We start from the raw sequence: 26,898 nt of genomic DNA on the forward strand, positions 1-26,898 counted from the left end.
GAAGAGCGGCGTGCGCAGAACTCAGGACCCAAAGAGTCATGAAGAAGTCCCAGACAACTTCTTACCCTGCACCGCCAGAGCAGACCGTCTGTCTCACTCCGCTGACACACCGCTCAGGACCGCCCGGACCAATGTTGCCAGCACTCTGCCCCAACGGTACCGGGCAGTGAAGATTGACCAACCACCGCGAGACCACCGAGAATTGGGCAGTTCACCAATTTCGGCCCCTTAGAGAGTACTGCGTATAGTTCTGGTCGCCATATTATAAAAAGAATATAGAGGCACTGGAGAAGGTGCAGAGAAGATTTACAAAGATGATACACAATATATCCACCAGATTGGTTTACAGTCCGCAGGTCGAGAAGTACAAGAGCTGGAGCGGCATACCATATCCAGCACGAGCTGCTCCAGGTATGCAACAGCTTCGAGGCGGGCGATTGGGTGACGTCATCAGGACCCAGGTCACTGTTTGGAGTGTGGGCAGGATTATCGGTGAGGCCCAGGTACAGCAGAGATGCGGCGAGTAATCGAGACAGAGGGGCATTGAGGGGTCGTGGCTGAGATGCGGTGGGTGATCGTGGAGGAGGTTCAGCGAATGTTTGGTGCGGAGTTGCGGTGGGAGATCGTGGTGGAGGTGCGGCGAGTGTTTCGTGGTGGAGGAGTGGCGAGAGATCGTGGCAGAGGTGCGGCGAATGTTTGTGGCAGAGGAGCGGTGAGAGATCGTGGTGGAGGTGCGGCAAATGAGGGTATACGGCCCAGAAGAGCCGAGGGCCCGGGGCAGCATGGGCCAGTCCACATTGCGATGTGTGTCTGCACTAGGTCCATGCAGCAGAGCAGGTTTCCAGTCAAACTTGTGTGGTGGCTGATGTGCAATGATCACCACACGCACAGGCATCTTCCACCCTTTCAGCTGGAGTTCAGGACTGGAATATCGGGTCCTTCATTGAAACATCTGTGAACTCATGTGGAAGCAAATCATCCTCGTTTGAGGGACCGCCTATGATGATTACAGTCGATCCTGATTACTAAAGTGACCAGAGATAGGGCTCAATTTTCCCCAGTTATCTGCACCTTTTTTTGGCGCGCGCCGCTTTTTTTGGTGTAAATTAAAATATCCAAGTATCCCCAAAGTTTCTGCGCCAGCGTAACTCAGTTAGTTACGATTTTTTTTAGGTTAGTATTTTTTTAAGTCATAGGGGGTGTAATCTAATTTCTGCGCCAGTTTTTCACAGTTAAGCAAGTTTGGCCAACTTACATTTTTCCTAGGATGGCGTATGAGACCACTCCCAAAAAACCTTCTGGGCACTTAAGAAAAAACAGTGCACATTAAAAAATTGGCGCAGAAAGACGCCATTGTTTTTATGCAAAGTTTTGGAGGGAGTCAAGAAGACAAAGAATATGCATCATGAAGCTTAATTTTTTTCAAAGTGAAAAGGGAGAAAATGGAAGTCGAATGCCATTCTTTAATTTTTGATTTTTTCCCAAAGTACCACCCTACCACCAAACATCTCCTCGCCGGGCTTGAGGGTCGGCGTGTCGGCAGGCAGAATCACTCCCTTGCCCGGACACAGGGGCCCGGCTTCAAAAGAAGCCCAGTGTGGAGGGGGGGCTAGTAGAATCCGAACAGAAGGGATGAGAACCCTTAGACATATAGCGGCTTCGAAAGAAGCCCAGGGGGGTAGGGGGTGGACGCCAAGCCCATGTGTCCGGGCGAGGGAGTGATTCTGCCGGCTGACCCTTAAGCCCGGTGAGGATACATTCAGTCGATGGTGGGGTGGTACTTTGAAAACAATCTAAAATTAAAGAATTGCATTAGACTTCGTTGCCCCAAATGTCTTCATTGAATGCCGAGCTTCCCATTCTAAGCAAGCCTATTGAGCATGCGCAGATCAGGGTGTGGTCCATACTAGGGCGTCGACCTTGGGGAGAGAGAGAGCTGTTTTGAGCTTCTTACAAAGCTACAATTAAATTATGCGGGGAATATAGACAATGTCATACCTCGTGCAAACCTTCTGCATGATGGTGCTGCAGAGGAGACGATTGATTCGACATCATCACATGAGGAACCTCAGAGCACGCAGGATGATGAGCAGGACGTCTTACCCACATCGGGTATATCGAGACAGGCCTTAATACCTGCACTTGAGTGATGCAGACTGTGTGACAAGGCTGTGTTTCCGGAAATAAGTTATAACTGAGATCTGTAAGTTAGTAAAAGCAGACCTACAACCTAGAAGCGTCAGGAGGACTGCTTTGTCAGTTGAAGTAAAGGTTACAGCTGCACTTTCATTCTATGCATCTGGATCATTCCAGGCCACAACTGGGGATTTGTGCACCATTTCATGCAACACATATCTGCATTCGGCAAGTAACTGCTGCACTATATGCCCAGAGGAATGATGACATAAAGTTCCCCATGACCACCCAGGCAATGTGTGACAGGACTGTGGGCTTCTCCAGGATTGCTGGCTTCCCAAAGATACAGGGCTGCAATGATTGTATCCACGTCGCCTTGTGAGCACGTTTGGAGGACTCAGAGATGTACAGGAACAGAAAAGGCTTCCACTCCGTGAATGTGCAGCTCGTGTGTGACGACATGCATTGCATCATGTCAGTTGTTGAGAGATACCCTGGGAGCATCCATGATGCGTTCATTCTACATCATCACCATCATAGGCAGTTCCTTCGAATCAAGGAAGACTTGCTTCCACTCTAAAAATGAGTCCTTAGATGACTGAACAGTTCAATATGAGAACCACAGTCCTTGTCACAGATGGACAGTCGTTGAGGGAAAGGGTGGGTGAGACTGGTTTGCTGCACACTCATTCCGCTGCCTGCGCTTGATGTCTGCATGCTCTCGGCGATGAGACTCGAGATGCTCAGCACCCTCCCGGATGCACTTCCTCCACTTAGGGCGGTCTTTGGCCAGGGACCCCCAGGTGTCGGTGGGGATGTTGCATTTTATCAGGGAGGCTTTGAGGGTGTCCTTGAAACGTTTCCTCTGCCCCCCCTTTGGCTCGTTTGCTGTGAAGGAGTTCCAAGTAGAGCGATTGCTTTGGGAGTCTCGTGTCTAACATGCGAACAATGTGGCCTGACCAGCGGAGCTGATCGAGTGTGGTCGGTGCTTCAATGCTGAGGATGTTGGCCTGGTCGGGAGTGCTTTATCTGCAATGTTTCAGCAGCAACCAGAAGGGCAGAATTGGTTGCTGGGAGACAAAGGGTACGGCCTCGCCACTTGGCTTATGACGCCCCTACGCATAACCCGGACGGAAGCTGACCGTGAATACAACATGTCGCACATTGCAACACGCAGCATAATAGAGAGGACCATTGGCACCTTGAAGCAGCGTTTCCGATGCCTAGACCATTCCGGAGGCTACTTGCAATACTCACCTGAGATTGTCAGTCAGTTCACTGTTGTGTGCTGCATAACTTAGCCATCATGAGGCAGCAGTAGCTGGTCGTAGAAGACCCACCTGAGGTGAGAGTGGCTGAAGATGAGGAGGAAGATGCAGATGTCGAGGAAGCCATGCAACTACCTGAACCCGGAGCATGCCGGCCAACTATTGTTCGAGCCTTGCGCCAGCAGCTCATCCATGAAAGCTTTGCTGCCTGATGGCTCAGCGGCAACTATTCCAAATGGACCATGTTTACTGTTTGGACCTGTTCCATAATGTTGTGTTGTGTTAATGGAACAAATAATGGAAATGATTCAGTTAAAATTTAAAATATATTTTATTCGAAATTTTAATACTTGCTCTTAAAAGTATTCAATTAAGACCACTCACAAACTTTAAGATCACTTACAAACTCTTAAACTTGTAAATTTACATAACTTACAAAAAACTTTTAATTTGAGAAGTTACAACAGTAACAATAATAAAAACAGCAGCAGAGAAAGGCTGCACCCATCTCTCCTCCACCTTATTCTAAGACCGCCCACTGCGCTTGGTCTTGGTGACTTCACCGCTGCCTGCAGGCGGTGGTGCACCTTTTCTCGGGTTGGTACCGAGCTTATTCTTTCGAGCATCTCGGATCATGCGCACTTCTTGATGGGGACGTGGGCAGGCGGTAATGTGGAAGGCCCGGCTTGGGCCTCTTCAGAGCTGGTCTGGAGATTGGAGTTGGAGTGGCAGTTGATTCTGTCAATGGCAGCGGGGTCTGGGCATGTTCAATTACAGCAGTTAACTCTAACATTCCCTCCCTCATGTTCACCGACAGTGTATCAGCTACCTACGACATTCCCTCCCTCATGTGCCCGGACAGTGTTCCCATTTCTCATGAGTGTTTTTACTTCTCCCGACCCTCATACCTTATCACCTACACCACTGATGGTGTCCAGGAGTGATCGTGTAAGATCAGTGTTCTCCGCATTCATTGCCATTATCTGAACCACATCTGTTAGATCCTGTACCTCAGAAGAGTGGTGTCGAGCTCTCCTTCCCTTCCTTACCCTAGGTGTGGCTCGCTGCACCCCACTGGAATCCCCAGCCTCGGACTGTGAGAAACCATGGAATGTCCCAACACGTACAACTCAGGAAAGGGGCTGGCACCTCAATGGGTGGCACCTGCACCTCCTCCAGAGTGAGTACAAAGTGGGGGCTTCATCCACCCCCTCCCCATACTCCTCCCCATCACCCCCATGCTCTTGGTCTGGAAGGTGGGATTGGAAGATGTTCTCCTCTTCAGGCTCGGTCGTGTCTGAATCTTCTTCTGCATCGGCTTCAGCTCGTCAGGGTTGGCCTCAGGTTCTGCAAAATATAACAGAACAGACAAATGGTTAGCAGCAGAGGAGGGGACAGGGTGGGTGGCATGAGTAGGCTCACACAGCGCAGGCAGCAGGCTCATTTGAAGGACCACGATGAATGACAGCACATTGCATCAACCGAAGCGTAGCTGACGGAGACATCCCCATGAACTGAAGCATGGCTAGCCCGCGCAGTACTTAACTTTTAGCAAAGCCAGACTGGAATTTGCAGAACTTACCCTCCCCCTCGAGTGTGGGCCCAGCTTGTGCAATGGTGATTGCTTTTCTCCAGGCAGGACCCATCAAAGCAGTGACCCTGTCTTCCAAGTGTGTCAATGGGTGCAGATTTGCTGGGCTTCCTCCTGTTTGAGTTCTTTCCCTTTTGTTGTGTGCCACCTTCCTCTGCAAAGATGAAAATATAACTTTTTAGAGAGGGTGTCTTTCTGCTGGATGGTCACATTTACAATTGCAATTCCAGTGAATAAATGAAAATATTACTTGCACTAACTACTTGACCAAGGTCCTGCCAGTTCTTTTTGCACTGGCCTCCAGACCTCGGGGTGGTCACCATTGCCCAGTAATCTTCTGCAAGTTGGTTCCAGCGTTTCTTCATTTCTTTTGGTGACATTTTTAGGTGACCTCTGCTGATGTTCAGTTCGTGCCATCTGGCCTCAATTTCAGTAAGTAGTGCCTCTTCTTCATCCTGTGAGAAATTCTTGGTCCTTGAGCCAAGTTGCATATTGCAGGTCTGATTTTTCCACTGAAAATTCAAGTTCTCACACACAACTGGCTCTTTAAAAATGGCCGAATGCAGACCGGGAGCTGCACTGGGCATGCAGTCATATAAAAAACGTCATTTTTTCTTCACGCATGTGCAGGAGCAGGGGCGGCATCGTTTTTTCGATGCAGACATTAGGCTCCAACCCCCAAAGCTCAAGGACAAGCTGCACGTTGCCAATTTCAAAAATTAGAACAGGGAAACTTGCAAGTTATTTTTTTGGAATAGTTGGGGCCAAAAGAAACGGGTGTAACTCTTGTAATACGCCAAAAAACAGCATTGGGTAAAATTGAGCCCATAGCCTTAAACTTGGCTATTTCCAGCACAACAGACCAGAAATCTTTTACTGCCACGCAAATATGTGCTGCCATTGAGATGAAAATGATCGGTGACTATTCCAGCTCTTTTTTGACTCCAACAATAGACACCCCATTAATAAGCACGGTCAAGCTAAGAAAATCATTCTCGAAACAGGTATTGTGTTCACTTTGGTTATGTTGAACAACTTAAGCAAAGAATGCATCTCACCTCTTTCTTTGTGAAAGCAATCAGGGCAGTTAATAATAACCGAGTAAACTTTATCCTGCTGAAAACTGCTGTGCATTGTTGATGCTGAAACATTAAAAACAATCACATTAGAATATCAAGCCTAAAGATTAATTTTTCAATCACTATGTTAACAGAAGCCAAAACAGGGTTTTAAAAAATTTAATTCTTCCTTTTTTGTCACTTAAAAGAATGCAACCAAATTATATTCCCAAATGGGTTTCGAAGTAGAAATCATTCCTTCAAAGTTATTTCTTTATTTATTAAAAATGATGCCACAAATTTTGCGTAACAGATTAGGGCCACTCTTGCGGAAGTATTTTCTACTGACTTTCTCTCACCTTTTGTGTTTAAGTTTTACCTGATTTTTAAAAAAATTGTTGCATTTGAATACTTCATTAACGGTCACCAGAAGTTAAAAAAAATCCATGCACAGGCATCTTCCACCCTTCAACATGTAGTTCGCGACCTGAAATATTAGGTCCTTCATTGAAACACCTGTGAACTCATTCCTTTTTGGCATGGAAGCAAGTCATCCTCGATATGAAGGACTGCCTATGATGATCCGACAAAACCCAACTTACATTTGAGAGTGTGTATTGTCCTTTGCCTATGCTCTCTCTTTTCCTTGTTTTTTTTCCTCATTTCGCATACTGGCTTTGGTAAATCATACTTCCTGCGGGAGAATAGGCAGGGTAGGTGGTCCACGACACACTGGGCTAGTGCCCATATATCGCCCAAAAAGATCTGCTATCGCCCATTTTGACTCGAAAGTGGAAAGTTGGGCCGGCACATCGCCAGAAAATTGACGTCCCAACTTTCGGCTCACATTGCCGAGGTGATCGTCCACACATTGCCCAGCCCAATGTTTGGCACATCACCGAGTGGCTGATCGCTCGCCGAGAACATCGCTGGAGAATAGTTGCTTTTCCCTGGCCTTCCTCACAGAGCTCGGCACTACGGACGCCATTTTGAACATCGCAGGAAGAGAGGAGGCTGCTTAAACAGGGGCTTAGATAGTTTGTGAATTATTTAAGGGCCTTTTAAAGATAGATCCACTCACAATTAAATGTTTTATTATATTTATATTAATAAGTGACGTTTATCCTCATTTGGTCTAGCCTGACCATTGTTTTACAACAGTTGCATTCATGTTTTACTAAAACTTATGTTATTGGAAGACACGGCACAACAATTGTAAAGTGAAAGAAAATTGTTTTAATAAAATAACAGCTCTTGAATGTTATTTTTAAATATCAAACACAAAAACACCCTCCCAACACCCCCCCCCACCCCTCACCCACACCCCAACAGTGAAACAACAATAAAAGCACCAACAATAACAATGTGAACAATATGTACAATATAAAAAAGATTGCAGCCCCCTCCCTACCTGCGGCCACGTTTCCCTCCAGATCCTGGACCCTCCCGTCTCCTTACCTCACCCACCCGGGTACTGCTCCGAAGCTGGCGTGCCGTGGACAATGGGAAGACTTCCTGCCGTGGTGGGGGATTTGGTGGCACGATCGCCTGTTGGGGGGCTGTTGGAGGGGAAGACGAAACAGGGGGATCGCCTTCCGAGTCAGGAGGTGGTGCTTCCTCTGGACCCGCCTGTGTGCTGGTGCTTGTGGTCACGGGACCTTGGGGTGCAGCGCCGTGTGCCGCCAAGAATGCATGTCGCAATGCATGGGAGGAGGCGGTGTTTTCACGCATCTCGTCGATCATCTGCTGCATCGCCTCCGCTTGGTGAGCAGACACCCGGGAGAATTCCTCCATGAACCCCACAAGCACCTAGAGCTGCTCGCGATTGATCGCGACAGACTCCTCATGCAGTCGTGCCAGGCTCTCTAAGCGATCGTCCCCGGTGGGCCTTTGCTCAAACCGCTGACCCGGCCTCCGTAGGGTCTGCGACAGCACCAATGTGCAGCGCCTTGGCGTCGCCAACTGCATGCCGCTTGTTGCCGGTACCTCTTCGGTGGAAATCAACATCATAGCCGCAGATTCAACAGACAGAGGGATGCAAGGGGCATCCTCCTCTGTCTCCAATTATTCCTCCTCCTCTGGCTCAGTGGTCTCCTCCTCTTCACCACCCGTGGTGAATGACATGTGCAGTGGGGAAGGTGCATGTGAGGGTGTGTCCTCCATTGGCGCCTCTGGAGCTGGGAATCCTGCAAAACACAATTGAGGTAATTAGAACAGAAGGGATTGTTGCGCCGCGCTGGCATATGTAGGAGGAACAGCACTACTCCAATAAATGCGAGCGAGAGACGTTACATATTAATGCATCATATGGTAGTACATATGGTGGTACATCTATGTGGAATTCACTGCGCCAGAGAGCTGTGGAGGCTAGATCAGTCGCTGATAGACAGAATGATAAGGGAGCGAGGGTTTATGGGGTGTGGACAGAGAAGGGGACAGATGGCCTGCTCTTATGTTGTCAACCTGAGAGTAGCACAGAGGCTACATGCATAACATGACATCATTTGTCTATTCTATTATAATGAAATTATGTTACATTACTTGAACACTGCTTGACACATTACTCACGTGAGGCATGGGAGGGTCTGGCAACACCACGGGTGGTGACCGCGCGACTGTGGGCCCCTACTAGTGAGGCAGCACGTTTCTCAAGGCCAGTCAGTGGCTGTAGTACAGCAGGGCCTCCTCCGGTGCGCCTCTGCTGTGCCTGATTATGAGATATCTTCCTCTGCAAACGTGAAAAGAGCATGGCATAAAGTACTTGACTAGGTTTTATCATTTATAGACAACAGTTTTCAACATTATATGCTAATAAGGTTTGTGTCCACAATTGATGCATGGTAATAACAAAGATCGGTGTGTTTAGGAGCTAATGCTTGACACAAACATCTCTCTCGAATATAATCTACATTGAACTCGGCAATGACAGTAACTAATGTCCCAAATTTTCCCAGTGAGCAAAGGCAGCTCTCCCCAGTCCATGCTGGGTCCCTGTGTAAGTGACAGCATCCAGAGAGACTTAAAAAGGGCACAGGTTCATAGCCATGTCCAGTTCTTAGCGGGGATGATATATCTTATATATGTTAGAATAACAAGCTTACTTTCAATCAAGGAGATTGACTATTATAATTAAAATTATACTTAGAATTTGCATCATTACAGTATAAAATCGTACTTACTCTTGCTGAAGCCACAAGACTGTTCCAGCGCTTGCGAAACTGGTCGGATCCCCTGGCTTCGTGGGATGCAGAAGAGATGACAGTGGCGATCTCGCTCCATATCTGACGGTATGCCCGTGGTGCTGGTTTCCCACCACGCCTCCCCCGCTGGTCAATTGGGCCCACCGGGAGTGAACCTCTGCGACGAGGGCCTCGTTGGCCTTATCCGAAAAGAGTTTGGACCTCTTCCTCCCAGTCTCCACATCTCCAACACTTTCATCACTGTCAGACATATTCTTTACCTCTCTCTCCGCCTTCTGTGCATGTGTGGATGACCCGAGCTCCCGAAACGCGGGAAAACATGTCCACCAAAAAAAACCAGGCATGCGCAGAAGCCCGTTGCTAGGGAAGCTTTGCCTTTACCATCGCTGCGCTATCGCTGGGAAATGTCACATCGCTGGGCTCTCACTTCGTCCATTTCACATCGCTGGGCTATCGCCGAGCCGAAAGTCGCGATCCAAAAAATGGGCGATGGTCCAACGATCACGAAGACTGAAACATCGCTAAGACTGGAACATCGCCCATTTTTTGGGCTCTAGCGAGCAAAGTGGAAAGTCTAGCCTAGTCAAGAGATGGACAAGAGTAAGCTAGTGCAGTCACCACATTTGATTTTTCCTTCTCTCTTGGAAGAGACATATTTCGCCTCCTCTTGGGTCCTCCCTACCACCCTGCCCGAGAAAAACTTTACAGAGTGAGCTTGGAACTATCGCCCAATCACTCCAGAACCCTGAACAAACAGTATTTTTAAATGAGTATTAACAAGATCCAGTACTTTCTGAAGTCAATAATGTGAAAGCAGTATTTGAGGATCAGTTCTATTTATATCAAAAAAAGTGATTTAAAAAAATGTTTTAGACTTTTCAGGCAGAAAATATGGTATTTTATGACCCCTTTTTTAAATTGCTAAGACCCCAATCAATCTGGATCCAGAGTACTGCCTGTGGTACAGGAAAATTTACATGCTGAATTCAACTTAAAGACCAACATATTCTTACTTCAAGTTCAACCTCCGGTTTACGCTCTTCTCCTTGTCGACTCCTAGTGCTCTGTGAAAAAAACAGAAACGCTATTCCTGGAGTGTAAAACTGGAGAAAAGAACAATTTTTGGTTTGAAGCCCAAACAAAAGTGTCCCACATTAACTGGAATCCAGAGTGATTCAAAGTTGGTTGCCCAGAATATCTGTGCAAATGAACAATCAGGATTAAAATACTTAAATATATTGTTCTATGACAATATACCAGATACATAGAAACATGCTGTAATTATATATGAATGCTGAATTATAATGGAAGTGTCTTAACACAACGTATTAACATAGTACCTTCACTCTTCTTTGCAAATCATCTTCTACATCTTTTAACATGCCTGGAGATAGAGTTTAATAAAAGTTGAAAAAAATTGATAGATTACACAGTATTTTAAAAGATCAAAAAGCCCAGTCATATAAATCATGCCACAAAAATATTTCCACATATACCAATGCTTGTCTTAAAAGCAAATTTGTTCTATGAAAGGTCATCGACCTGAAACATTAACTCGGTTTCTCTCTCTATAGATGCTGCTTGACCTGCTGAGTATTTCCAGCATTTTCTGTTTTTATTTGTTCTACATTATATTGTTTCTCTCCATTACTGCATGAGGATTATTGAGACATTTAAACAATTAAATATATATAGATTCAGTGTTTAGTATTGGAATTAAATTAATTGCCATGGTTATCATGTAAACATTCCTAAGTTTAGATAAAACTACTATAATCACTTCTAATAACTTTAAACAATTGGATCACATGTAGCAATACACATATATGCCTTACATACTGAAAATTTGATGCTCTCAAATATGGCAAGATCAAACCGACTCCTTAATATATCCAATATATAATGTAGCATGTGGTTGTATTTACTGAACAGATTTTGCTACCAACCATTTGGCTACAATTTCATCAAACCATAATGGCACACAGATTGCAAATAGTTAAACAGTAAATGGCGATAACTGTTAGAGGTTTAAACATTTAGATGTTAAACATAAATTAATCTTTATATCAATAGTAATACTGAAAGATAAATCCTAACTTTATAGCTCAACAACTCTATGATGGTTCAGTAGTTAAATGCACGATGTGTTGTGGCTCTGAGCTATATGGAGCAGGAAGGTTCTAAGTTCTATCCTTGGGATAAGTAGGGAGTTAGAGATGATCTCAGCTAGGGCAGCAGTGGGGATGCTAAAGTTTGCTTCAATGTCCCTGGCAAGGGATGGAAAAGAAAAAAAAACTTGCTGGTCCGAGTCATGGGGCCGGATTTTCAGCTCTGCTCAGTTCAGGGTGGTAATGGCGGCAGGGCAGTAAGGTTTGCACCTGGGAACAGTTTGCGGCTCAGTCAGCAAAATTTTTCAGCTGGGCCCTGAATGTGAGACGGAGTGCTAAGGGAGGCATTACACACCTCTCTTAGGGCGCTCGGCCAGCTGAGAAAGTGAAAATCCCGAGCTAAACAGGCAGCCTCAGGGAGGCCTATGGGGAAAAAAAAAACCTGAAAATAAAACCCCACCAAGGGCTAGATTTTCAGAGCTGCTCATTTTGGAGCGGTAATGGCGGCGGGCTGGTAAAGTTTGCGCCTCAGTCAGCAAAATTCGGCAGCTGGGGCGGAGCGCTAAGGGAGGCATTGCACACTTCCCTTAGGGCGCTCGGCCGGCTGAGCAAGCGCAAATCCCGAGCTAAACAGCCAGCTTCGGAGTGCTCTAAGGGAGGCCTGCGGAGAAGCAAAAATCCACCAAAAACATTCCCAATAAATAACTCACGCCACCACAACATAAATTGCAAAAAAAATTAAGTAAAAAACAATCACACTTACCCGAGGTCGACATTATTTACCTCACTGCAACCACTACAGCTCGAACCATTAGCTTTCACAGGCTGTCCCAACACGGCGCTCTATGGAGCGCTATGGATTGGGCGGTAGCCAAAAATTGAGCTAGCGTCGCAACCAGGGGCGTTGCACACCGGCTAGCATCTTCAGGGCGGTAATGCTCTGCGCCCCGCCAAAACCGGCACCGAAAATCTCGGCGGGGCACTGGAAGCTGGCTGCCCACCTGGAAGAGCTTAGCGTTGCCATTGCCGCCACTCCAGGGCGAAAACAGAGGCAACAACAAGCCGAAAATCCAGCCCAAAAACATTCCCAATAAATAACCCACGCCACCACAAAATGAATTGCAAAAAACCCTCCACAATCATACTTACTTGAGGTCGACATTACTTACCTCACTACAGCCGCTACAGCTCGGACCGCCTGCTTTCACAGGCAGTCCCAGCAGGGCGCTCTATGGAGCACTACAGATCGGGCTACAGCCAAAAATCAAGCTGATCTCGCAAGCGGGGCGTTGCACACCAGCTCGCCTCTTCCGGGCGGTAATGCTCCGTGCCCCGTCGAAACGGCTCTGAAGGTCCCGGTGGGGCGCTGGAAGACCAAAAATCCAGCCCACATTATGATCTATATGGAAGGTGTGCTTGGATAGATGTTAATCAGGGATAGCAGTAGGATGGTTCCCTGTGGTGGAGTACCATTGCAACAATGGATTTCTAGGATGACAATGGCCGATGGAAGACTCGCAGCACCAATGGAACTGTACTTCAGATAAGTTACCGCTTTCAGAAGGGAAAGGAAGAAAATTGGAAAAGAAAATACAACTTGCAGTAGGTCGCTTATGCATCAAATCAGTTCTGTATCCATTGTCTCAATACTGCAATGATGGTTGAACATTGTTCACACTCTCCACCTCCCATCAGTAATAAAAAACCTAAACCTTGAAATGTTTATAGATTTCCAGTAGATCAGAGTTCAAATATGGCTCAATCTAGTTGAAACATTAACTGGAACTTCAGATGCAAGAGTGCCACAGCATGACATTCTATGACACAGTAAGTTTATAAATGTGAGGTTATCCACTTTGGTGGTAAAAACAGAGAGACAGACTATTATCTGAATGGTGACAGATTAGGAAGGGGGAAGGTGCAGCGAGACTTGGGTGTCATGGTACATCAGTCATTGAAGGTTGGCATGCAGGTACAGCAGGCGGTTAAGAAAGCAAATGGCATGTTGGCCTTCATAGCGAGGGGATTTGAGTACAGGGGCAGGGAGGTGTTGCTACAGTTGTACAGGGCCTTGGTGAGGCCACACCTGGAGTATTGTGTACAGTTTTGGTCTCCTAACTTGAGGAAGGACGTTCTTGCTATTGAGGGAGTGCAGGGAAGATTCACCAGACTGATTCCCGGGATGGTGGGACTGACCTATCAAGAAAGACTGGATCAACTGGGCTTGTATTCACTGGAGTTCAGAAGAGTGAGAGGGGACCTCATAGAAACGTTTAAAATTCTGACGGGTTTGGACAGGTTGGATGCAGGAAGAATGTTCCCAATGTTGGGGAAGTCCAGAACCAGGGGTCACAGTCTAAGGATAAGGGGTAAGCCATTTAGGACCGAGATGAGGAGAAACTTCTTCACCCAGAGAGTGGTGAACCTGTGGAATTCTCTACCACAGAAAGTAGTTGAGGCCAATTCACTAAATATATTCAAAAGGGAGTTAGATGAAGTCCTTACTACTCGGGGGATCAAGGGGTATGGCGAGAAAGCAGGAAGGGGGTACTGAAGTTTCATGTTCAGCCATGAACTCATTGAATGGCGGTGCAGGCTAGAAGGGCTGAATGGCCTGCTCCTGCACCTATTTTCTATGTTTCTATGTTTCTATGTACATAAAGGCTCTTTAAATTGCATTCACTCCTAGGAATTACTTAGATATTACAAAGTAATTATTAGGCTAATAATATCTTGAAAAACAATTGAAACCAGTATAAATTATGCTAACTGTGTTATAATAATAATCATGCTTACCTGTAACTCTAAGATCGGTGACATTATTGGCCATTTTGAAACCATAAGTCATTGACTGGAAATCCTCCTGAAAATACAAATAAAAGTTAAAAAGCACCAAATGATTGATAGTTAACTTATTAATAGTAGAATAAGCCAACAACAAAAGAATATCACAGTGTTAGTAATTAACAATAGAATTTATTTGTTGGCAAAATAAGAGAATTGTGTTGCTAAACTTTGCAGGCCTCAATTCTACTGCAACAGCAACAGCAACACTGATGAATTGAGATTTCAACAGAGCTCAGCTTTTTAAAAAAAAAAGAGGCAGTCGGATAATTTGTGCAGAGCATTGGGAAGGGGAAAGGAGAAAGAGAAATAAAGGAGTGAGAGGGAAATAAAGAAAAGGGAGAGCGAGAAAGGGGAAAGAGAGAAAAAAAGAAAGGTAGAAAGTAAGAGAGGGAGACTGACTGACATATGGATACCTGGTGCCATGCTTCCGGCTCAGTGTACAAATTCACATGGTCATCATTATCATAGGCAGTCCCTCGGAATCGAGGAAGACTTGCTTCCACTCTAAAAATGAGTTCTTAGGTGACTGAATAGTCCAATACAAGAGCCACAGTCCCTGACACAGGTAGGACAGACAGTCGTTGAAGGAAAGGGTGGGTGGGACTGGTTTGCCGCACGCTCCTTCCGCTGCCTGGGCTTGGTTTCTGCACGTTCTCGGCAAGGTACTCAGCGTCCTCCGAGATGCACTTTCTCCACTTAGGGCGGTCTTTGGCCACGGACTCCTGGGTGTCGGTGGGGATGTTGCATTTTATCAAGGAGGCTTTGAGGTGTCCTTGAAACGTTTCTTCTGCCCACCTTGGGCTCGTTTGCCGTGAAGGAGTTCCGAGTAAAGAGCTTGCTTTGGGAGTCTTGTGTCAGGCATGCGAACAATGTGGCCCGCCCAGCGGAGCTGGTCGAGTGTGGTCAGTGCTTCAATGCTGGGGATGTTGGTCTGGTCGAGGACGCTAACGTTGGTGCGCCTGTCCTCCCACGGGATTTGCAGGATCTTGTGGAGGCATTGTTGGTGCAGCTTAAGTGCAGCTGTCTATCTTTACTTTCTTGAGGCTATCACCAGAATATAGGCAGGCAGAATGCATAAGTCCCATAAGATAGAAACACAGGAGTGTTCAGTTCATCTAGCAGATCCTGTTGTTTAGTTCCATCTTCACAAACAGAACAGCTCACCTCCCTCTCCTTTTTCCTTACCCTGTGATGTAGATATGGCAGATGGTACAAGATAGGTATGGTCACAAATCTGCCATGATTTTTTTTACCATGATGGACTGTGAAAGGTCACGAGCAAGAAATTTCCAACAGAGTATTTCAAATTTGAGCTAACTGACTTTCAAAGTAAAATGAGGGAATCTTGGGGGATTTGTGCCAATCCAAACCTATGATAACATATGCAAGGTAGAACATTCTAAAGCTGTTTAAGGAAACCTGGTTCGGGTTTCCAAACTTAGCAGCCACATCTCCAATTCAGGAGGGAGTCTTTGAGGTTTAATTTATGGAGTTATCAGCATAATAGTGCTGGAAGAGGTAGAAAAAGAGAAGACATTTGGTTTTACAAAAATAATATTCAGTGTGATTTTGCTAGCATAAAGAAAAAGCGTGCAATTATTCTTAAACCAAGAAACAAACTGTTAACTATGAAGAAATAATTTGATCCCAAGTATATTAAAAAAAAAGTACACTTTTGGCAGAGATATTTGGGAAGGAAGCTAAAATTGTATAAATTGAACAGAGACAAATTTATTTTGGTACCTGAAACAAATGAGATAGCTTTCTCTAGAATATATAGAAGAAAAATGTGTGCTGACTATTTACACTTAGTAATAATGAGAATAACTTTTATTTATATAGCACCTTTAATGTAGTAAAACATCCCAAGGTGCTTCACAACACGTTAGATATTGACCATTGAGGAAAAGAGAGAAAAAGGGTGAGAAGGAAGTGTAAAAAGAGGTTAAAGGCTCGGGTCTGAAGCGGCAGCCAAAATGCGCACACAGATAGGCACAGGCAAAAAAACTAGTATTGCACCAATGACCATTTATAAGAAATCAGAATGTGCCCAAATGCTGACAGCCCAATAATAAGCTTTCACACTGAAAATACATCACAACACATACTTCATTCAGGCTGGCCACGCAGGATTTTTCTTCTGCTGCCCTGTGAAAAGGCATTATACTTATATCAAATCTGTACTATGCCCACATTGGGGGAGGGGAAGGAAGGGAGAACTGGAACACTGCCTCTCCCCACTGTTCTTTCAACATGTGAGGATTATACTCCCATGCAGGAAGGTGCAGCCTCTGAATACCTCTATGAAAGGTGCTCCTTGGTCAAGTCCAAGAGGAACTTTAGAGAGATTAGAGGGTGTGAGTAAAATATCCCTTCAGCAGATAACATAGCTCTGAGAGGCAAACTCACCCCTGATAAAAATTCTGTGCATCAGTCAATACTGTTTTGATTTCCTGTTTGAGAATCCAGCACTTTATAGACCACACATCTTTAAAGTTGCATTCATTCATTTTAGGGCTTTAAAGATTGAAAGTAACCTTATTTCTTTTCATCTCATGCTTTGAACATAAACAAAGCTTCACAAACTGGCCAAAATATGCTGCAACTTTTGCTCAAAAGCTTATTTATGTTAAAGATCTACACAAGACATGTCTGCTCCTGCACTTACCTCTTCAAAAACAGCTGCTTTATTAACTTTTTCTCTGGCAATATCACAGATCTTTAGGATGCCCAGAGCAAATGCTTTCATAGCAGAATCCTCAATTAAGTCTGGATTATGAACATAAAGACACGTGAAGACTGTCTGAGCCAAAGAATGCCCTTCTAGCCATGTTATCTGTGAGAAGAAACTATGGAGTTAAGATTCCAATTCAAACTGATATTTACTGCTGGCAACACTAAATTGCTCCGTAGTAAACACTTTTTCTGCATGTAAACAAAACAAACATCAAGTGCATTAATTATTACTCTCATCTTTCAAACCAACTGATTTGTTCAATATTTAGTGAGTGGATGGGCAGCGATAAAGAGCATGATTTTGAAAGCACAAAATATATACTGATCAATGAAAGAAAATTGCCCTTTCCCGAGCCTGAATTCAACAGCTATAACATATTTTGTTTATAATAAAGTATGATAACTCTAAGCACTATGATAGCAATTTTCAACCACTTCAAACTGTGCCTTTTAAAATCTGTTATTTGCTCATGGGGTATAGCGAGGATTTATTTGCAATTTGGCTAGTTTAAAAAACACGCCTGAAAATGCAAAGCACCTTTCCTGGAAAATGAAGTACACATTTTAAAAATACATTTTAACAGGAATCTCTGCTTTAATAAAATTCTTGATTTTATAACAAAATCTAATTTAGGATGGACTTATTAAAATAAATTGTAAACTTGATGAAATTAGGTCAATTATACCAATTCACTTTAAGCTTCTAAATGAGCCAAATGTTTTTTGGAATTTTAGCAGAACTAAACTACAGGTACATTAATTTGTGAAACAATTGTAAACCATGAAGAAAATGCACACAAGAGCAGTTACTGGATGGATACCAATGTAGCTGTGTCAGAATGTGCAGAGATCATTATCGATGCTAGTTTCCCCAACCCCTTTTTCCAGCGCACTTACCCGTGGTGCGTCGACTTTCTACTCCAAAAACGGCGGCGAAAATGTAGCTGCTGATTCTTCCCGCTCCGTGGACCGTCCTCGGGTCTGGCACAGTGTGGCAATCTCAGTGGGGGGGCGGAGCTACAGCCCTGCGCCAAAAACAGTACCGGTAGATGTGCGCATGCGCAATGGAGTCTGCGCGCATGCGCAGTAGCTCTTCGCCCTCCCAGCACGTCCTGATGCTCGCCGCCCCTAGCCCTGGCCGAAGGGATGACCCGATGTTTGCCGCCCCTATCCCGCGGCGAGTAGCCTGCCGCACAGGCTGGCTGCTGCCTTCCCGCGCTCACTTAAGACTCCAGTTCAGTGTGTGCGCGGAGTGTGCCGAAGGAAGCTTGCCGGGGAGCCCAGGGGAGCAGGAGCTGGAGGAGCCCGGGGAGCAGGAGCAGGAGCTGGAGGAGCCCAGGGGAGCAGGAGCAGGAGCTGGAGGAGCAGGAGCAGGAGCTGGAGGAGCCCAGGGGAGCAGGAGCAGGAGCTGGAGGAGCAGGAGCAGGAGCTGGAGGAGCAGCCCGGGAGAGCAGGAGTGGAGGAGCCCGGGGGAGCAGGAGCTGGAGGTGGACCCGGGCCCAGCTCGCTGTACAGACACTCGGTCCACTTCATCCTTGATGCGCTTGACGCTGTCGCTGAGCTACCGGAGTCTGGCCGTCTGTTCCAGGAGTTGAGCCGCCGAACTGCCTCTTCCCTCTGTGGGCACAGAACCTGGGGCTCGGTGCAAGATGTCCACCACTCTGACCCGAGCACTGATCTGCTGGAGGTTCTCCAGTAACTGGCTGGTCTTCCTGCTCAGAGCCCCGATCGCTGCGTCCTCCGCCTTCCCCTCTTTGGTCACCGACAGCTTCGGGACGTGGATCGGGGGGAGAGCCGCCAACTCGGCCCACATCTGGGCAGCCTTTGGTTGGCTGTTCTCGTTCTTGAGTTGTTTGACAGAGAATCGGAGAGCCTCGATGTGCTGCAGCAGTAACGGCAAGTCCCTGATCTGCACCGGGCCAGAACCCCCTGAAACCTGCACTGCCTCGGAGATCTCTCCTGCTGCTTGTTGCGAGCCTCCCGCCCCTAGCCCTGGCCGAAGGGCATGCCAGTGCGTGCTGCAGTCGGCGAGGTAGCACTTTTTATTTTTTAGTAATTGATTTATTTTTCATTTATTATTGATGGTTTTTTATGCTTCTTTAATGTAATTGTGAAGGTGTTTAGTGCTTTGCAAAATCCTCTCACTTCCCTTCCCCCCCCCTCCATCTCTGGCTACCTGCACTTAATTCACCCCAAGGTTTTTCAGAGTGGACACAAGTGGCCTCATACGCTGGCCTAAGTTAGTTTGGAGTAACTTTTAGCTGGTTAAACTTGCTTAATTGGCCAAAACAGGCGCAAGTGGCTGGTAACGCCCCCTTTTGAAAAAAAAACTAAACTAAAAAAAACCTAACTAACTCATTAATACTGCAGCAAATTAAATGGGGAGAATTGCGATTTTTAAGTTACTCCAAACAAAAATCTAGTTGCTCCAAATAAAACGGAGCAACTCCTGGGCAAATTTGGGCCTTAAGGGCCCAAGATTCTCCAGGAGTTGCTCCGTTTTTTTTGGAGCAACTTGATTTTTCTGGAGTATCTTAAAAATCCCCATTCTGCACATTTAATTTGCGCCAGTGTAAGTGAATTAGTTAGGATTTTTTTTAGTTTAGATTTTTTTCCCCAAAAGGAGGCGTTACCAGCCACCTACGCCTGTTTTGGCCATTTAAGCCAGTTTGGACAGCTAATAGTTGCTCCAAACAAATTTAGGCCAGCGTATGTGGCCACTTGTGGCCGCACAGAAAACCCTTGGAGAATTAAGAAATCAGCACAGGTAGCCAGAGATGGGGGGGGGAGGGGGAGGGGGCGGAGAGGACCTTGCAAAGCACTAAACACCTTCACAACAACATTCAAGAAGCATAAAAACCATCAATAATAAATAAAAAATAAAACTTAAGTCCTACCTTCCTAACTCGGCCCGGGAAGTCAGCGGGCCGACTCAGATTCTTCTCCGACTCTCCGAGGGACTGGACTTCACTTCTCCGAGGGACTGGACTTCACTTCTCCGAGGGACTTTTCCGAGGGACCTCCGGCTGGGGGCAGGAGCTACTTTGTGCATGTGCGACTTTCGCACAGGGCCCTAGCTCCGCCCCCTAATGGACAGATCACGCTGCGCCAAGCCATGGGAGAGGTCGCAGAGTGGCCAGAATCCGAGTAAGTCTTTTCAGCGCTGTTTTCACCCGAGGAAGTCGGCGCATCTCCAATGATTGGGCCGAAAAAAATGGGTGAGCCAAACTTGGGCCCATTGTGCCAGTTTTACACCAGAGTAAACATCTGACAAGAGCTACAGTAGAAATTTGAGAGTTTTTGCTGGGTTTGCTCAGTGATATTCAGGCGTACACATGGCTTAATTTCTGTATTATTTTCTCGATGGTGAAGTTTCAGATTCTACTTAAATGAGAGTTAATTTATGTTCTTTTAAATTCTTTAAGTAATTTTTCTTCACTCCTGTGTTGTTAGTCTCGATTACTTTTGTTTTTCAATTCTATTTTTCTTGTTATTTGTGTACAATCCTGCTTTTCCAATTTCAATCTTAACTTTCAATACCCTCCCCATTAGTCTGCAGAATTGTTCTGTTCCAATACAATCCCTGGCCTTTTGGTAGATTAAAATTGGAAAGAGAAAAGCAAACCTCAGGTTTCAACGGGGACCTGCTTTAAAATAATTGAGAATACTTCAGGGCTTCCGCTAACAAACTAGAAACATAATGCACACAAGATAAATGCAGTACATTATGGTAGAAATTCCACATATCACAAATATAGTTTACCTCAGGTAGACCCCCATTGAAATCTCAGATTTTACTTGCCCTTTTCCATCGATATCCCTCACTCTGAGTTAGGTAAGCTCTTACGTCATTTATTTATTAGATTAAAAATACACCCATGCACATTGAATAACAACGTGAAGCATTTGATAAAATTCAACAAGAGAGACTTATGGCAAAAATAGTAGCACATGGGTGGAGAAATGATTGGAAGGCAGATGGCAAAGGATGGGGGTAAAATAAAGTTTTTGGATTAGAAAGATGTGGTGAGTGGTGTTCCGCAGAGGTCTGTGTTGTTGTCCCTTTTATTTACAATCCACATAAATATGGCTGTAGGAATCGAGGGCACAAAAATCTAAATTTTCTACCACCACCAAATTGGAGGAATGGTATGGAAAATTGTTGAAGACCAAAGGACAGCATAGGCCAGCCGGATAGCAGATAGATGGCAGAATCAGTTTACTGTAGAAAAATGTAAATTAATACATTTTGAAAGAATAAGGAAAGGAAATACTCCTTAAATGATCAGATTTTAAATGGAGTAGAGGAACCTTGCTGTGCAGATACACAGATCGATAAAGATGGCAGTGCAAATAAATGAGGCAATAATACAAGATAAACAGAAACCTTGGTTTTGTGTCCAGCAGCATAGAATATAACAACAAGGAGGTAATGCTGAACTTGCATTAAACCTTAATTAGCCTGTAGTAAAGTAAAGTATTGTGTGCAGTTTTAGGTACCACTTTATAAAGGATATAAAAGCAATGGAAAATTAGAACTTACAGTTATGAAGACAGTCTTGAAAAGTTAGACTTTTTTCATTGGAGTGGAGAAGATTAAGGAGTGACAAGATAGAAATATTAAAGATTAAGAAGGGATAGGGTAAGGTAAATCGATTGTTTCCATTGGTCAGCAAGAAAGGAATCAGAAGGCTTAAATTTAAGATAATCGCAAAGAATTAAAGGGAAGGTTAGAAACATTCTTTACACAGGATAGTTAGAATATGGAATTCTCTTCCACAAACTATTGTTGAAGTAGAGCCCACAAATTAGTTTAAAAGGGAATTGGATAGTTGCTTGAAAAAGAATATTAAAAAAGAGTATGAGGACTAAAAGGAGAATGAGATTAGACTAGGTGCCTCAGGTGGAGAAAAACAAAATTGATGCACCAAATGGGTTGTAACATTCTATGATTCCTGAATGGCTTAAAACTAAAAATAAAACAAAAAGTGCCAAACTTACCAAGCAACAGAAGCATGTGTCCATTATACCTATAAGTTCAGGCAAGGTAAGGCCCTTGATTGTAATTGTTTCATCCTTCAATAAGAAACAAAGATAAAAATTAGTACCTAATCTTCAGTTTCTAAGTCTTCAAATCCTAAAGTTTTGAAACTAATTAACATTCAGCTCCATATAATATAGAACAAACTGTTCCAATTATTCACTCAATTCTTTGGGCTCAATTTTCCACAGGCCAGTTTTCTGGCATATTGTCAGAGTTACGCCCGTTTTTCTAGGCCAGAAATAATTTGCCAAAGTTTCCCCGATATATAATTCGAATTTGACACCGCGCAGCATGTCCCGTCGCCTTGGGAGGTGGGGCCTGCTATCAGCAACAAGAAACGAAGCCACACCTTCTGCGCATGTGTGGGAAAAAAAGTCACGTTTTTGATGTCGTTCCAATGGACGCGCATGCTCAGTACAGCTCGGATTTGGTAATCAGCCATTTTTAAAGAGCCAGTTGTGTGTGAGGAGGAGTGCTGTGTGACAGCATTGGAAAAAAAAAAATTGCAGCTGGAGCAATACAAGATGCAACGCGGTGCAAGGACCAAGAATTTCTTACAGAAAGAAGAAGAGGCATTAGTTACTGTGATTGAGAACAAATGGCAGGAGCTGGACACCAGCAGAGGTCACATAAAAGCTCCACCCAAAGAAAAGAAGAAACGCTGGAACCAAGTTGCAGAAGATTACTGTGCAATGGTGATCAATACGAAATCTGGAGGCTAACATACAAAGTGGCAGGACCTCGGTCAAGTAGTTAGTGTAAGTAATATTTCATTTATTCAATGCATCTGTATGTCCCACCCAGCAGAAAGACACCCTCTCTAAAAAGTTGCATTTTCATCTTTGCAGAGGAAAGTGGCACACAACAAAAGGAAAAGAACTCGGCACAGGAGGAGGCCCGGCAAATCTGCACCCACTGACACCCTTAGAAGAGAGGGTTGCTGCTTTGATGGGTCCTGCTGGAAAAAAGCAATCAGTACTGCACAAGCTGGGCCCACACTCGAGGGAGAGGGCAAGTCCTGCAAATTCATCATGGTCCTTCAAATCAGCCCGCTGCCTGGTCTGTGATGTGTGAGCCTACTCATGCTACCCATCCTGCCCCCTCATCTGCTGCTAACCATTTGACTATTCTGTTATCTTTAGCAGAACTTGAGGCTAACCCTGTCAATGCAGCAGATTCAGACGCGGATGAGCCTGAAGACGAGAACATCTTCCAATCCAACCCTCCAGAGGAACATGGGGGTGAGGGAGAGGGGATGGAACTGGATGAAGCTCACTAGTGGTTTGAGTGTTGGTGGGACATTCCATGGTTTCACACCTTCCGAGGTTGCGGATCCCTGTGGTGTGGTGCAGCGAGGCACATCCAGGGGCGCCACCTTCCGAGGTTGCCAGTCCCAGTGGTGTGGTGCAGCAAGGCACACACAGGGCCCCACCTTCCGAGGGTGCAGGTCCCAGTGGTGGGGTGCAGCGAGGCACACCCAGGGCTCCACTGTCCCAGGCTGCGGGTCCCAGCGGTGAGGTGTGAACCACACCTGTGGGGAGGAGGGGAAGGAGAGCTCGACCGCACTCTCCTGAGTTGCAGGAGCTAACAGATGTGGTTCAGATGGTGTCACTGAGTGCAGAGAGCATTGACCTTACCCGATCACTCCTGGACGCCATCAGTGGGGTGAGTGATTAGGTAGCGGGACTGTCGGGACAAGTAACAGCAATGGCACGAGAAATGGGAACGATATCTGGGACCATTTACAAGATTATAAGTGATCTTAAAGTTTTTGAGTGATCTTAAAGAGTGATCTTAAAATAAAGTTTGATACAAGAATAATTTTATTAAAGTTAAGTACATTGTAAACTTTTGAATAAAATATTTTACATTAAAACTGAATCATGTTCCATTAACACAACACAACACAACATTACAGAACAGCTCCAAACAGTAAACATGTCCATGTGGATAGTTGTCGCTGAGCCCTCAGGCATCAGTAAAGCATTCACGGAGGAGCTGCTGGCGCAAGGCTCGAGCAATCGTTAAAGGGGCACGATGGCCCGCCTTCCTCCGCATTGTGCTCAAGCCTCAGGCATTTGCATGGCTTCCTCATCCTCGTCGTCCTCCTCCTGCTCGTCACCTGCATCTTCCACATCATTATCATCAGACACTTTCACCTCAGGTGGGGCTTCCACTACCAGGTGCTGCTGCCTCATGATGGCTAAGTTATGCAGCATGTAGCACACAACAGTGAACTGACCGATAATCTCAGGGGAGTACAGCAAGTAGCCTCCGGAATGGTCCAGGCATCGGAAACGCTGTCAATATGCCAACAGTCCTCTCTATGATGCTGCGCGTCGCAATGTGCGACATGTTGTATTGACGGTCAGCTTCCGTCCGGGTTACGCGTAGGGGCGTCATGAGCCAGGTGGCAAAGCTATAGCCTTCACCTCCCAGTAGCCAGCTCTGCCCTTCTGGCTGCTGCTGCTGAAACATGGCAGATATAACGCTATCGCGTAGGATGAAGCATGGGTGCTCCCAGGGTATCTTGCATCGACTGACATGATATGATGCATGTCGTCACACACGAGCTGCTTTGTTCCTGTACATCCTCGGAATCCTCCAAAGGTGCTCGCAAAAGCATTGTGGGTACAATCAATGCAGCCCTGTACCTTTGGGAAGCCAGCAATCTTGGAGAAGCCCACAGTCCGGTCATGGCGAACTTTATGAAGTAATTCCTACGCGCATACAGAGCAGCCGTAACCTGGCGAATGGAGACATGTGTTGCATGTTGAGAGATGGCGCACAAATCCCCAGTTGTAGCTTGAAACATGCAGCTGTAACCTTCACTTCAACTAACAAGGCATTCCTTCTGATGCTTCTAGGTTGCAGTTCTGCTTTGACCAACTCACAGATCTCACTTACAAATTCTTTATGGAAACGCAGTCTTCTTACACAGTCTGCATCACTCAGGTGGAGGTATGAACACCTGTCTCGATTTACCCGAGGTGGGTCAGGCCTCCTGCCCAGCACCCTACGGGCTCTGGTGTTCCTGATGCGATGAAGTCGAATCAATTGTCTCCTACGTAGCGCCATGATGCAGAAGGCTCGCACAAGGTAGGGCATTGTCAGTATTTCCCCCATACTTAAATTTAACCTTTGAAGAAGCTCAAAATGGCAGGAAAGCAGGCAGGCAGGACAGGTTTGCAGTTCTCTCTCTCCCCAAGGTCGGTATGGATGCACCACACCCAAAGGTCTTGTGACTTATCCTCTCTCCCCCTCTTTAACTAATTGGAGTCTTGTGACTTTTCCTCTTTCCTCCCCCCTTTTACTAATTGGAGTCTTGTGACCTCCTCTTCTCTCTTTCTCTCTCCCTCGCTCGCTCCCTCCTCCCGCCGCCCCAACACTTATTGCAGTCTTCAAGTGCAGAAGGCACCTCGCTCCCTGCGCTCCAAGCCTTTCAATCGGCACCTTGCACGCACTCTCACTCCTTTCCTCCCCGCCGCACACCCCACCCCCGCCGCAAGGCTTGTTTTGTAGCCGAGCCCCGAGCTGCTGTGTCCGGGCGCGGGGTCGATTCTGCCGACCAAAGCTACGACCCTCTAGCCCTGCTTCAAGACGGTCGGTGGTAGCTTGTGAGTGAGTAAAAATAAAAGAGAACTTCTGAAATCCAACAAAGTTACACTTCTACGTTGAAAGGTAAAAAAAAAAGTTGAACTTTATTATTGATTTTGACAGTGCTCTTGACTCCCTCCAAAATCTTTGATTTAAAAACAATGTCTTCTTTCAGCGCCGATTTGTGAATGTGCACTGGTTTTCTTAACTCACCAGAAGGTTTTTCGGGAGTGGTCAGATACGCCGACCCAAGAGGAAAAAATGTTAGCCAAACTGCGAACAATTGAAAAAACAAGTGCAGACAGGACGTCAAAAAAAAAACTGGCCTAGAAAAATCGTAACTAAGTCAGTTACACCAGCGCTGATCGCAGGAGGAAACTCTGAAAAAAATAAATATGCCCAAAAAAATGGCGCAAATGACTGGGGAAAATTGAGCCCTTTAATAGTACTGCTGAGTTTAGTAATCACGAGCAAGCAACTTTAATCATCATACATGCTGGAGCAACTGGAAACCTTTGTGCTGTAAAAATAAGATGGTCTTTTATGCAGAAGCATTTACAGATTATTTTCTTCTCATGACTTTGAACACATGGGCCTCGGTTTTCTGATTGTAATAGTATCGGGACCCCATTCATCTTAAATGGGTTACAGCTAGTATTATTGGGCTCAATTTTGGCCATGACTTGCTCCAATTTTTTTGGATGAAGTTGGTTTTTCTGGCGTAAGTTAAAAAAACACCACTTTCCCCAATAAACTTGCTCCAGAGTAAATCAGTTAGATACGATTTTTTTTTAGTTGATTTTTTTTTTCTCCAAAAGAGGGTGTTCCCAGACACTTACGCCAGTTTTGGACGTTTATGCCAGTTTGGCCAGCTAAAACTTACTCCAAATTGATTTAGGTCAGCATATGTGGCCAGCTCTGAAAAACCTTGCAGGCAGATAAGAAAGTGGCGCACATTAGTACATCGGCGGACATTAGACCAGGGATAGGGGAGGGAAGAGAACCGGAGAGGACCTGAAACTAAACAAACAATTAAAATACTAGTAGAAATCAAGTAAAGCCGACCTTAATCTTTAAAGTCGGCCCGGGAAGGCAGCGGGCCGGCCTGTGCGCGAGTCCATTCGGCCTGGGATAGGGGTGGCAAGACGCACACCGGGAGTCCACTCGTCCAGGGCTAGGGGCGGCTGCAAATGAATGGGGGGTGGGGGGGTGCGGAAGCAGAGCGACCGAACGTGGCATATGGGGGGGAGGGGGGGGGGGGGGAGAAGAGAGAGAGCGCGAGAGATGCTAGCCTTGATATCAACAGGAGGGGG

General features: G+C 45.7%; 1 protein-coding gene across 2 annotated transcripts in view; it reads right to left on the reverse strand.

Moving 5' to 3' along the window:
* naa35 (N-alpha-acetyltransferase 35, NatC auxiliary subunit) overlaps positions 1 to 26,898 on the reverse strand; it is a 136,443-nt gene that overhangs the window by 61,768 nt on the left and 47,777 nt on the right. For both annotated transcript variants that reach the window (XM_070882124.1, XM_070882118.1), the window contains exons 5-10: positions 21,946 to 22,020; positions 16,877 to 17,044; positions 14,158 to 14,224; positions 10,594 to 10,637; positions 10,267 to 10,317; positions 6,054 to 6,137 (exon numbers count right to left, since the gene is read on the reverse strand). In XM_070882124.1, the coding sequence (XP_070738225.1) occupies positions 6,054 to 6,137; positions 10,267 to 10,317; positions 10,594 to 10,637; positions 14,158 to 14,224; positions 16,877 to 17,044; positions 21,946 to 22,020 (489 nt within the window). The remainder of the gene's footprint in view (positions 1 to 6,053; positions 6,138 to 10,266; positions 10,318 to 10,593; positions 10,638 to 14,157; positions 14,225 to 16,876; positions 17,045 to 21,945; positions 22,021 to 26,898) is intronic.

The sequence above is a fragment of the Pristiophorus japonicus genome, chromosome 1, assembly GCF_044704955.1.
Source record: "Pristiophorus japonicus isolate sPriJap1 chromosome 1, sPriJap1.hap1, whole genome shotgun sequence".
NCBI classification, from domain to species: domain Eukaryota; kingdom Metazoa; phylum Chordata; class Chondrichthyes; family Pristiophoridae; genus Pristiophorus; species Pristiophorus japonicus.